Source organism: Eretmochelys imbricata, chromosome 4 (genome assembly GCF_965152235.1).
Source record: "Eretmochelys imbricata isolate rEreImb1 chromosome 4, rEreImb1.hap1, whole genome shotgun sequence".
NCBI classification, from domain to species: Eukaryota; Metazoa; Chordata; order Testudines; family Cheloniidae; genus Eretmochelys; species Eretmochelys imbricata.
In genome coordinates, this window is record NC_135575.1 from 142,646,280 (window position 1) to 142,663,293 (window position 17,014).

General features: G+C 51.7%; 1 protein-coding gene across 1 annotated transcript in view; it reads right to left on the reverse strand.

Moving 5' to 3' along the window:
• Window positions 1–17,014, reverse strand: part of DYSF (dysferlin) — a 300,841-nt gene that overhangs the window by 202,679 nt on the left and 81,148 nt on the right. Inside the window, exons 14-21 of the mRNA XM_077816190.1 lie at window positions 11,978–12,046; window positions 11,833–11,876; window positions 10,815–10,897; window positions 6,863–6,904; window positions 4,715–4,830; window positions 3,915–4,028; window positions 2,730–2,907; window positions 330–454 (exon numbers count right to left, since the gene is read on the reverse strand). Of these exons, the coding sequence (XP_077672316.1) occupies window positions 330–454; window positions 2,730–2,907; window positions 3,915–4,028; window positions 4,715–4,830; window positions 6,863–6,904; window positions 10,815–10,897; window positions 11,833–11,876; window positions 11,978–12,046 (771 nt within the window). The remainder of the gene's footprint in view (window positions 1–329; window positions 455–2,729; window positions 2,908–3,914; window positions 4,029–4,714; window positions 4,831–6,862; window positions 6,905–10,814; window positions 10,898–11,832; window positions 11,877–11,977; window positions 12,047–17,014) is intronic.

Below are 17,014 nucleotides of genomic sequence, written 5' to 3' on the forward strand. Positions count from 1 at the left end.
CAACTGTTTAAAGCCCAGATGTGAAGGATGCTATTGGCTAAATGGGGACTTAGAGAGGCTGCATGTAATTATGATAATTATTTGGCCTCCTAGACACTGTCATTAACTCCCCTATTCATTTCCCAGCAGCTTTAGTGATCCCAAGGTTTGAGGAGCTTGGTTTTCTATGTCTGAAAGATGCCGCCCCCTGCAATACCATGCCCCCAGAGTCACTAATTAACTCAATACAGATTCCTCCTTGGGGTACATGATAAGGCTCAGCACAAACGCCAGCAGACCTGACAGCCCTGGGCTCTCCCACGGAGATGCAAAGGCAACGCTCCACTCACCAGCCTGTCTGCAGTGCGTTGGAGGAGGTTCTGCACGTCCGTTCTGTGGCTGATATCCTCCCAGTAGGACGAGAGCACCACCACGGGCTTCACGTTGCCCCACGGGAGGTAGTAATACTGGCAACCTGAGGGACAGAACACATTCGTATCTGGCTGTGTGTGCAGGATGACACCTGCAACCGACTGGCCCATAGACAGAGAAAGGGGCAGAGGCCTGCTGCATTGTGCTGTTTGACCTGAAGGGCAAAGGTTTTAGCCTTGCTTCCCTCCGTGTGTGAAGCAATGAGATGAATTATAATCCAATCAGCCTTGGTATGAAACAAGATGTCGAGTGCAACTCGAACTGTTGTAAGAAACCCACAGCTATGTAGGTGCCACTATGCTGGGGCCAGCTGGGACCTCCTGAGATCAGAAAAAGGTTCTGCTCCAAAAGCACAGGCCCCGGCATCTAAAGGGGAGTCTCCATTATGTGTCGTTATTGGGCCTATGACTCATACTTGAACAGTTCTGATTTCCTGCAGAGGAGGGCAGCAGTACACGCACACACAATCAGTTCATTGCAATCACAGTAACAGCTTACACATCTGTCACACCATTTATACCCCCGAACCCTACACGCACCAAAACCACTCCTCCCACCACAGCAATGCAGCCACTGCTGGGGTGCAACTGAGGGCAGCTGAGTCCCCTGCAACACCACTCAACAGTTTCGGCTGGGGAGTGAAGAGGAATACCACATCCAACTAAAACAAAATTAGTTGGAAATTTTAGGCAGGCAGAATGCAATTGCCCAAGATGGAACGTGGCCGGGACAGCAACCCTAAACACTGCAAAAATGGTCATGGCATCCTGGATGGCCCTGAGCACCCAAGGAGTTCTGCACAGCTAGAGGAGATGGAAGGGGGAGGTACATTTTACTCAGGGGTGCGGGCTTTTGAAGGTATCCCAAAAAAGGAACATCCAATAGTGGTAGGGTGGCCAGGTGTCCGGATTTCAACTGGAACGCCCAGTCAAAAAGGGACCCTGGTGGCGGTGCTGATCAGACCATTAAAAGTCCAGTCGGTGACACAATGGAGCTAAGGCAGGCTCCTGGAAGCAGCAGCATGTCACCCCTCTCTCTGGCTCCTATGCATAGGAGGCCTCCGCAAGCTGCTCCCGCCCCAAGCACCGGCTCTGCAGCTGCCATTGGCCAGGAACCATGGCCAATGGGAGCTGTGGGGGTGGCGCCTGCGGACGGGACAGCGTGTAGAGCCGCCTGGCCACGCCTCCACCTAGGAGCCAAAGCGGGGACATGCCGCTGCTTCCGGGAGCTGCTTGAGGTAAGCACCACCCGGAGCCTGCACCCCTGTCCCCCTCCTGTGCCCCAACCCCCTGCCTCAGCCCTGATCCCCCTCTGGTCCTCTGAACCCCTCGATCCCAGCCCCACTCCTGAGTCCACACCCCCAGCCAGAGCCTTCACACACACCCCAATGCCCCAATCCCCTACCCTGATCCCCCTCCTGCACTCCAAACCCCTCGATCCCAGCCCGGAGCACCCTCCTGCACCCCAAGCCTTCATCCCCAGCCCCACCCTAGAGCCCACACCCACAGCTGAAACCCTCACCCACCCCCTATGTCCCAACCCCCTGCCCCAGCCCTGATCCCCCTCCTGCCCATCCAAACCCCTCAGTCCCAGCCCAGAGCACCCTCCTACATCCCAAGCCCCTCATCCCCAGCCCCTCCCCAGAGTCTGCACCGTCAGCCAGAGCCCTCATCCCCCCCAGCACCCCAAACCCCTGCCCCAGCTGAGCCCCCTCCTGCACTCCGAACCCCTCAGCCCCAGCCCAGAGCCCCCTCCTGCACCCTAAATCCCTCATCCTGGACCTACACCAGAGCCCGCCCCCCCATCCGGAGCCCTCACCCCACCCCCAATTCCCTGAGCCAGCCCGGTGAAAATGAGCGAGTGAGTGAGGGTGGGAAGAGTGGGGGGGGGCTGGAGTGAGCAGAGGCAGGGCCTCTGAGAGGGGCGGGGCAGGGGGTGTGGAAAGGGTGTTCGGTTTTGTGCAAGTAGAAAGTTGGCAACTCTAAATAGCGGAACACGGGGCGTGTGTATTAGAGATAAGCAAGCTCCATGATCTCAGGTCAATCGGCGTCAGAGGGTGAGCTGGGCCTGGGACGGGGCAGGGCTCTGGCCTTCATCTGAGCCAGGCCACCCTGGTTCCCACGGTACAGCAGCGCAGAGGTGCTGTGACAGGCTTGCAGGGAGCAGGAAGGCCAGGAAACCTGCCAGGATTCAGGCGGTTTCCTCGGCCCGTCGTATCGGGGGCATTGCCTCTGGGGGGCTGTAGTCACAGGGTCCCCTTGGGCTCGACCCGGTTTGAGGAGCGGCCTCCTTGCCACGCCCCTTTCCCCGTGCCTCACCGTCAAACACGGCCCCGCTGTACTGCGTGGCGGAGGCCAGCGGCAGGCACGTGTTGTCGAACTTGTTGCCGTAGTTGCCGATGCTGACTTCGAACTGGACGGCGGCGTCGACGTCCTGCAGCATGCTGGCCGCGTAGAAGGCGGCGAAGAGACAGTACTTACGCCGTCGCAGGTGCTTCTGCAACACACAGAGCCGGCCCCGTGGGAGGAGCCGCGGCCCGGGGCCTCTCCCAGCCAAACCCTCGCCCACTCCCGCATGCGCCGGGTCCCGGGATGGCGTGGAAAGGGGCAGGGAGGAGCAGCTGAAGGCCAGCATGCAAGAGAGCTGCCCCTCTCTCCCCACACGAAGGGGGAGACAGGAGGGGACAGGGAGGGATGAGGGGTTTGGACCCTACTCCACCCCTCACCCAGGAAGTGGGCAAGGAGAGTCACCCAACAGATCTCCTGGTGTAAGTGAAACCCACTGCTGCACATGGCTGGAATGCCCTCCGGCTGGAGAGCATGGGGCTAAGCCCGCCCTGGCTGCATGATTAGCCCCACCTGAGAGGAATTAGGTGACCCCAGGGTAAAAGGCAGCCAGAAGAGGCAGACAGCTCCAGAGACTGCAGGGAGCAAGACGGTTCTGCAGGGCCCTGAATCAGCAGGGGAAAAGCGCAAGCAGGAGAAAGCTTTCCTGACAGGGAGACCCGGGAGAGACCCTGCCCAAGGAGCTGGGCAGAAACCAGGCTGCAGGCTGCACCAGTTTGCATTTCACTCATTGTGTTGGTGTACTGCGGGGCGGGACACTGACCTAGGGCTGGAGCCCAGAGAGCCGGTAGGCACCTGAGGACTAAGTGGGATCCCTTCTGGAGACCATTTGAACTGACAGTTCACAAAGGGCCCTGGAAGAGACAGGACGGCCCCAGGCACAGGGCCCCAGAGGGCGACCTCTCTCCATATGAGGGGTGGCCAAGAGGCAGCAGACGACCACACCGTATATCCTCAATGCCCGAGTCAGCAAGGAGATGAGTCTGCGACAGCAGCTGGCTAGCAGGGAAAGCCTTTTGGCTCCAACTGTGCAGCAACAGGCTTTAGTTCTGGAGGCTGCAGGTTCAGTGCCCAGCTCTGCCAATTACCAACCCTGTGATTTATAGCCAGCATGATGCTTGGGTCCTCGGTAGTGCTTCAGCAAGGATGCCCACATACCTCTACCCGTAGAATATCGTCAGGCGGGATGTCCTCCAACTTCTGCTCAATATGTTCCACCAGTTTTGTCTCCAGCTCCATCAGCAACCTGCCCCGAAAGGCCACTCCCTCTCCCTTAGAGTTAGATAAGAAGAAAGTGCTGTTACCAAGATGGCCGCATCACAGATAGGCTCCCACTGGAGTCTATGGGAGCTTTGCCGTTGATATAGTTCAGTTCAAGAGGAGCTGGATCGGGCAACGTATTTATGCAGCCCCTTACAGATGTAAAGCAGACAATGTTATTTTTTGCCCCTCAGCTTATGCTCAAATGCCAAAATGTACTTGCCAAGAGGGGTAATAATTTCCTGTAGGTGCAACGGATCCTGTTTAGATCTGGGAGAAGAGTGGCTTTTTCAATTCAGTAGCAGTTGTGAAAAAATCAAAAGAGTTTCCATCTGGGTCAAACCGACTGAAAATTTTGGGAATTTTTTGTGAAACGAAAACGTCCTTTTGGGAGCTTTCCCACAACCGGGGTAAGTGTCCTAAGCACTCAGCTAAAGACTATTTGGGGAAACGGGGCCAGCAACAGCAGCAGCATCTTCTCCTCCTCCGCCACCGCCTGCTTTGTGAGTGGCTGAACCGATTTGCATCCAGTTCGTGAATAGTTTTACGTCGACCAAAGCTGCATTTTTTGGCAAACTAGTCTTCCAAAAAATATAACCCAGCTCCAATCCTAGTACCGATTAATGAAAGTTTGGGATAATGAGAGTGTTTCACTTTGCAAAGAAGAATTTTGGAAAACTGAACCACCACAGCTTCACCTTTCCCATGTTGAGTTCCTCGTAGGGATCTGGAAACCCGGTAAATTCCCTCGGGCTGCCGTAAAGGTTTACGTAACAGGGTCCAAATGTCGGCAGGAATCCCAGCCCGTCGTCCACTAGGAGACCACAGGGAGCAATTGGTTACTGAACCACTACAACAGCACTCCTAATTAATGCATAAAAAGAGAACGAGCACTGAGAAAACTATAGCATATCCCTCTAACTACAGAGTTACGGGTCCAATGGGTGCTAAGGGCAGGAACACGATCCCTTGTGGACTAGACTCTGTTATTATCCTAGAATCACAGAATCATAGGACTGGAAGGGACCTCGAGAGGGCATCTAGTCCAGTCCCCTGCACTCAAGGCAGGACTAAGGATTATCTAGACCCTCCCTGACAGGGGTTTGCCAAACCTGGTCTTAAAAATCTCCAATGATGGAGATTCCACCACCTCCCTGGGCAATTTATTCCCGTGCTTCACCACCCTGACAGTTCGGAAGTTTTTCCTAATGTCCCACCTAAACCTCCCTTGCTGCAATTTAAGCCCATTGCTTCTTGTCCTGTCCTCAGAGGTTAACGAGAACAATTTTTCTCCCTCCTCCTCCTCCTCACAACCTTTTATGTACTTGAAAACTGTTATCATGTCCCCCTTCAGTCCCCCCACATTGCACAACACACACACCGGCAATTTAACCGGCTCATGGAACCCGCGAGTGGCTGGAACCTCTCCACTGCCACCCACTATAGGGCTTGTAGCTGAGGTAAAGGAGGCATGGCTGGTGTGTCAATACCACAGCACAGCGAGAGGCAGCCAGCCCTTAAGACAGCCTTGGGGCAGATCTAACTTACACCAAGGATCTAATCGCTCCTGACTGGCGGTTTAAAGCCAACTTTGCATTCCCCAGCCTCCCTGGCTGCACCAAGCACAGACGTGGTCTGGGACTGGGGCCATCGACGTCAATGGGGTGACACCAGCGTGAGTGAGGTCAGAATCAGGCCCTGGTTAGGTGACAGCTCCGTACGGTGTTTACTCTGTACAAATACTCCAGCGTTACACCGGCAGAACTGAGAGCCCTTTCTGTGCTGCGCTAAGACCAGTCCCGTTCCCAATAAAGCCAGTCACAAAGCGCCCACGATTTCAGTGGGAGGCAGACGGACCACCCAGCACTTCCTCTATCCCACACAGCAGTGGACACAACTATACAATTCAACAGAAGGAGACCCTGCCAGTGAGAGCCTGGTCTCAGGGACTCTGGTCCACCCAATCTGCAGTAATCGCACTGAATTCAAAGGAGCTACTTCCGATTTATACTGGGGAGCCGTGGCAGTGCTAGGCCATGTCCACACCAGAAAGGGGTCCAAGCCACAAAATTCAGATCAGGATCCAGATTTTAGCCCCATTCCCTCTTTCAGAGTGTTTGGAATTTAGAGAACGGAATTTATTCTGGGACGATGAAGGCTCTCCTCTTCCTATAGTCCGATATTTGGGGTTCTAAAGAAGTGGGCCAGATTCCCGGCAGGCGTCAATCAGCGTCACTCCGCTGACCACAGTGAACTGGGAATCTATCCCACTGACTGCCATGGAGTGTGTGCCGGTTTACACCAGATGACGATCTGGCTCAGTGCCCTCTTCCTTAGGACACCTAATGATCCACCAGGTGACCCTCAGACCATTGCTCGAGAGATTGGCATCAGATGCTAAGTGAGCAGGAATAAATTGTACTTGTACTTTGTACCTTGTACTTTGAAACCAGCCAGGCCCAATGCACCAGGTCTTGGCCCAGTGAGCAGCGCAACACATCCTGGGTCCTGCTTACCCCATGAAATACCATCAGCGTTCAACAGAAAGATGACTAACAGAGAGCAGTGCCTCGTGCTTGGCATACCAACCCCACCAGAGGCCAAAGGACGGTGGAGACTCCGACCATGGCCCATCCCACCCCACTGATGATCCAAGGGGGCACATATGAGGCTGGAGGACGTCTGGGGCCATATCTCAGTGGCTTGCTCCCTTTGACAAGCCACATTTCAGACACTGAGACTTTTGCTGATCCTGGTTCTGTCCAGTTTCCCAGTGTGTCTAAACACAGCTGAAACAGCCAAATTACCAAACCATGGATTGCAATCAATAGGCTAGAGGGACGTACTGGCTGTAGCTTTCAGGGGCTTCGCGAGAACAGGAAACTCATCTGAGGCACAAAGAAATGAAGAGAAGGTTAGAGTGGGAACAACAGAGAAGGCGTGGAAGGAGCATGACATGAGACCAATGCATTATGGGACATGCAAGCTGCTGCTGCAAGGGGGCTTTTTGTGCCAGACTCTAGAGAGAGACCAAGACGGGACCTATAACAGCTACAGTCTCCTAGGTCACTCTGGCGAGAAGCTACTCATGCTGCACCATGCCACATGAGGCCCTGGGAGTGGATTGGGAGCCTTTCCTACAGAGCCCAGGCCTGGCGTCCTTACTCAAATCAGCCGGCCAAGCCGCCTCACAGGAGCCCAGCGGAGGTCCAAATCTACCTCCCTGCTCTGTGTCCCACAACGCATTGCACCAATCTAGCTGTGGCTCAGGCCCGTCTCTGACAATGGCTACACCCAACCCCTTCACCCAAAGGTCCCCGGGGCTGCAACGGGCATCCCAAAGCACACCGGAACAACTAGGGGCTTCCGTTCTGCTCCTCTATAAACGCTGTCTCCCCAGAGCTGGCCTTTGGTTCTGTGAGGCCCAGCGCAAGGCAAGACATATGGGGCCTCAGACAGACAGTTGGTCATTAGGGGGATATGGAAGAGGGGGATGGGTCCCTTGATGGCTACTGAATCCAGGCTAGGACATGGGGGGACCCTGTGTGGTGACTGTAGGCCAGAGAGACCCACAAGGTGTGTCTGTGTCCAGCAGCCTCTGTATGCATCACAGCCAATCCGCAGGATTTCTCTACCACATGGGACACTGCACATGTTGTATCTGGGGGACCGGACAGAAAGGGAACAAGGGGCATCTGGGATGGGGTGGGGAGGAAAGGGTGTATCCCAGTGCTTCGTCCTTCGAAGAGTGTGGTTGCAATGGGCTGTCGAGTGGGGATCTCCTGGGTACACGGTAGGTGCGAGTGTAGGTTCCTGTGCGGCCTCCCACGATGCTCACGTGACCTGCTCCTGTGGCCGGCAGAGAAGTTAACTGTGAGGGGGTCCCTCTGTATCCACGTACCTGCATGGCCCCGCAGAGCCATTGCTTAGGACTAAAACCCTTCGTGGCTGCCAGTCTCAGCTCCCAATGCGCTTTGCAGTACAACAGCCCCTAAGAGCACAGGGCTGGGACTGGCCTAAGGGAAATGCTTCCAAACACCTCTGACGTACCCCTCTTTCCTGTCGCCCGTCCCCTCGCTCTCTCTCTAGGGCTCTGCAGCTGCCCCATAAGTTAGGTTTCCTCCCAGGAAAGGGAGGATGAATAGACAAAGCCCGTGTCAGTGGGCGCATGGCATTGCAGTCTGAACTCCATACTCTGCATGCACTGGCAGGGTAGTTTGTGTTGTAAGAACAGGTTAGCTGCCCCCTAAGGCCCCAACTGCATTACAGACCTTGACCGAGTTTGTCACAGGCTGACACCCTGTGTTTTAGGCCTAGGCATTCTTTTCTTAAGCACTGTGAGGGCACCATGTTTCAACCCGGCTTGTAAGCAGAGCTGCGGCTGGACTCTCACCTGGAAGTTCTGCTGCGTATGTGTGTTTGAGCCAGGGGTCATTGAACTGTGCACGGGTAATAGGGTTAGCTTGTCCCTCTACCTCCCTGGTCCATGAGCAAGATCCCAAAATGCATTGCACCACATGAGAAAATACCCACAATCCTCTGCCACTCTGCACCAGCGGCAGAGACAGGAGGTTGCAGCTGCCCCAAATTTCCCAGAGTGCATCAATGGGAACACGGCGGTGCTATACAATAAGTATGGGCAGGCCAAAACCATTGACATGTGATTGGCCTGGGAGAAATGCTACAGCGTGGATACGCCAAACCGTGCAAGCTGCAATTGTGTCAGCATCTGGCGCCCACTCACAAGGGTTCTGTCTGGAGTGCAGCCAAACCAACGGGAGCACGGCGGTGAGGGCAGTCGGAACAGAGCAGCAAAGGGAGTTAGCTGCAGGAGTTATTCAGTAACAGATGGGGTTAGGGCAGGTTCAGGCCACAGTCCCTACCACAGCTCCGAGCAGCTGCAAAGACCCGGGTTATTCAGAAACCCTAAGACAACAAAGTGAACCATGAGTCCCTGCACTTCCTCCCGCCTGACACGAATACCATGACACGAAGGGTGTGATTGAGGACTGGCCGCTGATCGCCACACCCCTCCCAGCCCCCACTCGGGACATCTTCAGGACTTGAACCCAAGAACCCTCAGCACTAAAAGCACGAGCTGCTACCGCTGGAGCTAGGAGACCAAGCCTCGCTGCTGCAGCAAACAACAGGCTCACAAACCTCTTACGTGAGCCAGCCACTGAGGGTTCGTCTAAGTCCAGCCTCTGATTTAGGTTTGATCTCCAGTCCCCTTTTGGGACCTGGGTCCTAGCACTCTGCTGGGGGCGGGGCAGGGGGGAGGGTCACAACCCAAATCCCACTGCGACTCGGATCTAAGCCTGTCATTTTGCAATGTGGACACTGCTCAAGCCACAGACCTGAGTAGTGCAGTGTGGATGCGTTAGCATGCCTGAGAGACCTGGGTCCAGCAAGTGTAAACACAGGTTTACACCTGGCCTTGGCCACCGTCGGAAGACAGGATACTGGGCTAGATGGGCCTATGGTCTGACCCCACTATGGCTGTTCTTATGTCGGTTTACAATGCGGTGTGGATGCTCCAGCACATGGCTAGAAACACAGAATCCACAAGCCCAGGCCCAGCAGATCCGGGTTTACAATGCAGTGTAGACATACCCTGGAGGGAAGACACTGAGTCAGGACTTAGCAGAGCCCCAGATCCCTGAAACCACACAGTCTTTCCCCACCCTGTACGCACTGAGAACAGGCAGGAGGGGACTCTTCCTGGCTCCTAGATTACAATGTGAAGGTGGGTTCAAACTAAGGCAAAATGAGCTCCACGCTCCCTAACGTTTCTTTCGTGAGCAGCTGGGGCATGCTCAGACAGAGCAATTCTCCACCCCTGCCCTACGGAGCTTGCACTTCAAAGCGGACACACATGCAGAAGTTCAAAGGGCCACCACTGGCATGTCACCAGGACGTTCCCAATGCCCAAGCAACCCCGGGCCCAGCGGGAGGTTAGCAGGGCTTGCACCAGTCAAGAAGCAAGGGAAGAGTTTGGCCCAGAGAATCCAAAGATACCCCATGGATATAGGCCCCGATCCATCATGTGCTTACCCTTTGGACTGGAGCAGGCCCAGTGAAGCCAAGGGGATAACCCACCTGCTTCAAGTTACACACCTGCTTAAGTGCTTTGCTGGACCAGGCCATAGCCAATAACTGGAAGACACGCTGGGGTCGTGCAGCGAGGATTTGGAGTCAAATTGTGCCCCCCATTCGGAGCTTTGCCACTGGCATCAATAGAGGCAAGATTTAGCCCTGGATGCCCTAGTGCCAAGTGATGACTGCCCCTTCCACAGGTGCCCATGGGACAGGGAGGGCACAGGATGCCTCCCCGCCTTTGTACCCCACACTGTGCAGGAGCCAGCCACACCTCTCCCGGCTGTCTCCTCAGCAGCCGGCAGAGCCGTCCGAGAGCACAAGAGAGCGTATGCTCCCCTCCTGTCCACAAGCAGGAGGCAGCATCCCACTGCATGCCCAGGGCTCATCCCCCTGATTTCTAGTGCCCCTGCTGGGGTGGAGCTGGGCTGCCTCCAAAACCCACCCAGAGCTTCAGCGCAGACGACATTCACGACATGCCTTAAAGAGTCACCCACTTCTGTCGCGACGCAACTTCAGTCAGAGTCACTTGAGATTCCCCCATGCTCGCCCGTCGGAGGAGAAGGCACCAGCCCCCAAGGTTTCATAGAGAGGATCCCAGTCAGTATTTCTCCTTCACCAAAGCCAAGACCAGCCTCCGAGCCACAAGCATGCATTCCCCATAGCGCCCAGTGCAAACTCCAGGGATGGGCCTCTCCTTACCTTCCAGCTCTCCTCCCGGGGCAGAGATTTGAGACATGCACAGGTGGGTCGTGCCGATGACATCGTTGTGAGTGACACGGTCCCTGAAATAAGGGGTTCAGTTTAATTGTAGTAAGCGTTTGGTTGATCATGCTTTGCCCATAAAGAGCCTTCCTTGGGAGATCTCCATGTTCTTTACAAACGTTAACTCTCCAAGTCATCCCTATTAAGACAGGTCAATATTATTGGACTAGATCCCCATCTGGTGTAAATCCACATTGCTTCATTGGAGTCAGTGAGCCAGATCCCCAGCGGAAGTCAATGAAGCTGTGCTGATTTTTACCAGCTCTAGATCTGTCCCATTAACTTGGTGTTACAGAAGGGAAACTGAGGCACATAGCAAAGTGAAGTGACTTGCTCACTATCACAAAGGGAGACAGTGGCAGACTGCACAATAGAAGCCAGGAATCCCAATTCCCTGTCCACTGCTCTAGCCACTTAGGGTCCAAGCCTGAACATCCACCCTGCAATTTGATAGCCCCACAGCCCAGGCGTCACAAGCCCACATCAGCTGTCATGGGCCACCCAGGGATGTTTAATTGCAGTGTAGACATTCCCTTAGCCTGCTCCCTCCTGCGTGTAAGATTATTAGCCTAGCACCCATCACCTTATTGCCTACAGCTACTACCAACCTGTATGTTCCTGGATGTTTACAAAGGTGAGAAATAATTTCCTATATGTTTTAGAGCCACTTGGTTGCAGGTAAAGGAAGTTACTGCCCTGGGGAGTGCTCCTTACAGCCAGTTATCACCTGACCCACCCCGGCCTTAACGTGCTTGGCCCTTGCGCAGTGGAGGCGTTGGTTCTGGGAATGCATCTGGCTTGGGACGCTCGCTGCGTTTCAGATCTGGGTTGCACTAGTACAGGACCATTGAGACTGAGGGTGCCTAAATTGGTCCTTAGAACAAGCTCCCCACTGTGTAGACACGGCCCATCTCCTCTTGGACATTGTCTCCTTCTATCTCCATTTCAAACTCACCAGTCCATGACCCGGATCCTCATTTTCTCACACATGGAAGGAAACTAAGGAAATAGGCACAAAAGGGGAATGGTCAGTGCAAACGGCTGAGGGAACAGTGCTCGGAGCGAAGCGACCCATGGGGCAGAGATCTGCCGTTGCTCACCATGGCCGGCACGGTGATGCGCTGGTTCCACTGTGGGTTGGCGTTCTTCTCCAGGATCTTAGAGCTGATCTGGCGAGAGAAGGGAACAATAAAAGGCAGCGTCAGAACAGCATTGGCTCACCCTTCTTTATGAGCCACAGACGCATTTGGTGGTTTCCTTTACGTTTCCCTGCCCCAGGTGGGTTTTTCGTGGCTTCCAATTCTTAGGAAACCTTCCAGGATGCAACAACATGCACCTGAGGGAGTGAATCCTGAGCCATAACGGGACAGGGTGTCCAAAAACCACGCCTTCCCGCTGCTGTCTGGCTTTGTGGGTGGTGTCAGGGCAGGGGCACCAGAGCATGGGGAACCAGAGGGCCATAGCTCCACCGCTTTTAAAAAAGGTAGGGCTATGCCCTCCCACTTTTTACTGGCTGTAAGGGAGAGCAACAGGGGGAGGGGCCTCAGGGAAAGAGGCAATGTGGGGGCAGGGCCTCGGAAGAAGAGGCGGGGCAAGGGCGTGGCCTCGGTGAGAAGAGGCGGCACGGGAGCGGGGCCACAGATCAGGCATCAGTTACACACACACACACGCACACACTTTTAGGGCACTTCTGTCGCTCCTGTGTCAGGGTCCTCAGACTGTCTCTCTCAAGCCAAATGTTCTTCAGGGTCCTATGTGATGCCAGGAGAAACACCTACTGTGTGGGGGAAAGGAAGGCTTGGAGCTCCTTCCAATGCCCGGGAGGAGCAAGCCATGGCTACGGGAGGAGGGGGAGCAGTGGGACACACGGTAACACCCGGGTACAAAATATACAGAAATAACAGAGTAGGTCACACTGGTGGGGGACTGGCACTATATGTGAAAGAAAGCATAGAGTCAAATACAGTAAATATCTTGAATGAAACAAACTGCACCATAGAATCTCTATGGATAGAAATCCCATGCATGAACAAGGAAAGTGCAGCAGTAGGGATATCCTACCGACCACCTGACCAAGATGGTGACAGTGGTTGTGAAACGTTCAGGGAGATTAGAGAGGCTACAAACACAGAAAATGCAATAATAATGGGGGATTTCAGCTATCCTCATATTGACTGGGAACATGTCACCTCAGGACAGGATGCAGAGATAAAATTTCTAAACACCTTAAATGCCTGCTTCTTGGAGTAGTTAGTCCTGGAACCCACCAGAGGAAAGGCAAATTCTTGATTAAGTTCTAAGTGGAACACAGGATCTGGTCCAAGAGGTGAATATAGCTGAACCACTCAATAATAGCAACTATAATGTAATGTAATTTAACATCCTTGTAAGGGGGAAAGTGCCAAAGAAACCTACCACAGTAGCATTTACCTTCAAAAGAGGGAACTACACAAAAATGAGGAAGCTAATTAAATGGAAATTAAAATGAATCGTCATATGTGAAATGCCTCCAAACTGCATGAAGACTATTTAAAATACCATAGAAGAAGTCAAATTGAATGCATGCACCAAATAAAAAAAAATAAAAAAGTAAGGGGACCAAAAAACACCACCATGGCTAAATAGCAGAGGTGGTTAGAGACAAAAGGGCATCCTTTAAAAATCAGAAGTCAAATCCTAGTGAAGAAAATAGAAAACTCTGGCAAGTCAAATGTAAAAGTACAATAAGCAGGTCAAGAAAGAATCTGAAGAGCAATTAGGTAAGGACACACCAAAAAAGCAACAAAAAAATTAAGTATATCAGAAACAGGAAGCCTGCCAAACAGTCAGCGGGCCACTGGATGATCGAGGTGCTAAAGAAATACTCAAGGAAGACAAGGCTGTTGTGGAGAAGCTAAATGAATTCTTTGCCTGGGTTTTCACTGCAGAGGATATAGGGGAGATCCCACATTCAAGCCATTCTTTTTTAGGTGACAAATCTGAGGGACTGTCCCACATTGAGGCATCAATAGCTGAGATTTTTTAACAAATTGATCAACTAAACAGTAATAAGTCACCAGATGGTATCACCCAAGAGCTCTGAAGGAACTTAGATATGAAATTGCAAAACTACTAAATGTGGTATATAACCGATCACTTAAATCAGCCACTATAGCAGATGACTAGAGGGTAGCTAATATAATGCCAATTTTTCAGAAAAGGCAATCCTGGCAATTATAGGCCAATAAGCCTAATGTCAGTATCAGACAAATGTTGAAACTAGTAAAGAAGAGAATTATCAGACAAACAGAATCTATAGATGAATATGATGTGTTGGGGAAGAGCCAACAAGGCTATTGTGATGGGAAATCATGCCTCACCAATCTATTAGAATTCTTTGAGGAAGTCAACAAGCATGTGAACAAGGGTGATCCAGTGGATATAGTGTACTTGGACTTTCAGAAAGCCTTGACAAGGTCCTGCATCAAAGGCTGTTAAGCAAAGTAAGCAGTCATGGGATAAGAGGGAAGGTCCCCTCATAGATCAGTAACAAGTTAAAAGAGAGGAAACAAAGGGTAGGATAAATGGTCAGTTTTCACAAGGGCAAGAGGTAAATAGTGGGGACCCCCAAGGATCTGTGCTGGGACCTGTGCTGTTCAACATATTCATAAATGATCTGGAAAAGGGGGTAAACAGTGAGGTGGCAAAATGTGCAGACCATACAAAATTACTCAAGATAGTTAGGGACTACAAAGAGTTACAAAGGGATTTCACTAAACTAGGTGACTGGGCTAAAAAGTGGCAGATGAAATTCAATGTTGATAAATGCAAAGTAATGCACATTGGAAAACTTAATCCAAACTATATATACAAAATGATGGGGTCTAAATTAGCTGTTACCACTCCAGAAAGAGACCTTGGAGTCATTGTGGAGAGTTCTCTGGAAACATCTGCTCACTGTGCTGTGGCAGTCAAAAAGGCGAACAATGTTAGGAACCATTAGGAAAGGGATAGATAATAAAATAAAAAATAACATAATGCCACTATATACATTCATGATACGCCCACACCTTGAATACTGTGTGCGATTCTAGTTGCCCCATCTCAAAAAAAGATATATTAGAATTGGAAAAGATTCAAAGAAGGGCAACAAAAATGATGAGGGGTATGGAACAGCTTCCATATGAGGAGAGATTCAAAAGACTGGGACTGATCAACTTAGAAAAGAGACAACTGGGGAGGGAGAAGGGGGGGATATGATCGAGGTCTATAAAATCATGACTGGTGTGGAGAAAGTAAATAAGGAAGTTTCAGAGTAACAGCCGTGTTAGTCTGTATTCACAAAAAGAAAAGGAGGACTTGTGGCACCTTAGAGACTAACCAATTTATTTGAGCATGAGCTTTCGTGAGCTACAGCTCACTTCATCGGATGCATACTGTGGAAAATACAAAAGATGTTTTTATACACACAAACCATGAAAAAATGGGTGTTTATCACTACAAAAGGTTTTCTCTCCCCCCACCCTACTCTCCTGCTGGTAATAGCTTATCTAAAGTGATCACCCTCCTTAGGTCCACCTTGATTATCATACACATTGTAAGGAGAGTGATCACTTTAGATAAGCTATTACCAGCAGGAGAGTAGGGTGGGGGGAGAGAAAACCTTTTGTAGTGATAAACACCCATTTTTTCATGGTTTGTGTGTATAAAAACATCTTCTGTATTTTCCACAGTATGCATCCGATGAAGTGAGCTGTAGCTCACGAAAGCTTATGCTCAAATAAATTGGTTAGTCTCTAAGGTGCCACAAGTACTTCTTTTCTTTTTGTAAATAAGGAAGTGTTATTTACTCCTTCTCATAACACAGGAACAAGTGGTTATCTGATGAAATGAATAGGCAGCAGGTTTAAAACAAACATAAGGAAGTACCTCTTCACACAACGCACAGTCAACCTGTGGAACTCATTGCCAGGGGATGCTGTGAAGGCCAAAAATATAACAGGGTTCAAAACAGAACTAGATACGTTCATGAAGGCTAGGTCCATCAATGGCTATTAGCCAGGATAATCAGGGATACATCCCCATGCTCTGGGTGTCCCTAAACCTCCAACTGCCAGAATCTGGGAGTGGACGACTGGAGATGGATCACTCAATATTGCCCTGTTCTGTTCTGTTCATTCATTCTGAAGAATCTGGCCACTGCTGGAAGACAGGATACTGGGCTTGATGAACCATTGGTCTGACCCAGTATGGCCATTCTTATGTTCTTACGTAGCTGCAGAAAGAGGGATGTCCCGAGCGCCTCCTTCTGCCCATCCAAGAAGCAGATGTCTCCTGAAGAAGGAGCTCCCCTGCATTGCAGTCACTGGTCAGTGTGTGTGTGGTGCTTGCCAGCAGGGGGCAGATCTGAGCATGCACAGTTTAGAGGGAACTTTGGCACGGGCCAGGTTAAAGCCACCTGAATCCAGTTCAAGGTCTTGGTCCTTATCTTCAAAGTGCTCAATTGCTTGGGCCCAGGATAGCTAAAAAAGCCTATTGCTCCAAGATGAGGACTATGGTCAGCAACTCTCCACCACAAGGACAAAGCTCGTGTGGGCAGGAAACAACTTTCTTGGGTGCAACCTGAGACTATGGAATGAACTCCCCCAAGAACTAAGAACCATCCCAAACTTCCCCGCTTTCCTGTCCAAGCGCCCTCCGCCATCCTGCCTCCTCTGATGCAAACACAGAGCAGCGTGGACATTTAAAACGCAGAACCCTGCCACAATAAAACCTTCCACTGCCCACACAATTCACCCTAGGGCCAGGATAAGAGGAAGTACAAACCACACAGGACAGATGTTAGGGACCAACGTCTGCACTAACTTATTGCACCAATGGAAGCACGCAGATACTATGGTGAGGAGGGCTATACGAGAAACTATTCAGAATGGACTATGCCACATTTTAACAGAGAGATTGTTTTGTGGGCCCTTCCCGCCTCCCCTTTCTGAACACCCAGCCCCATTCCCATTTACGAGCCCATAACATCCCCATCACAACTACAGCCCATTGTCTACCTGGAAGAGGAAGGTTAGGAAAATGTTTAATGTATCATAATGGAATTTATCAGATGGAAATTAAGGGAGGAGGTGTCAGATCCATGGGACCAGACAGAT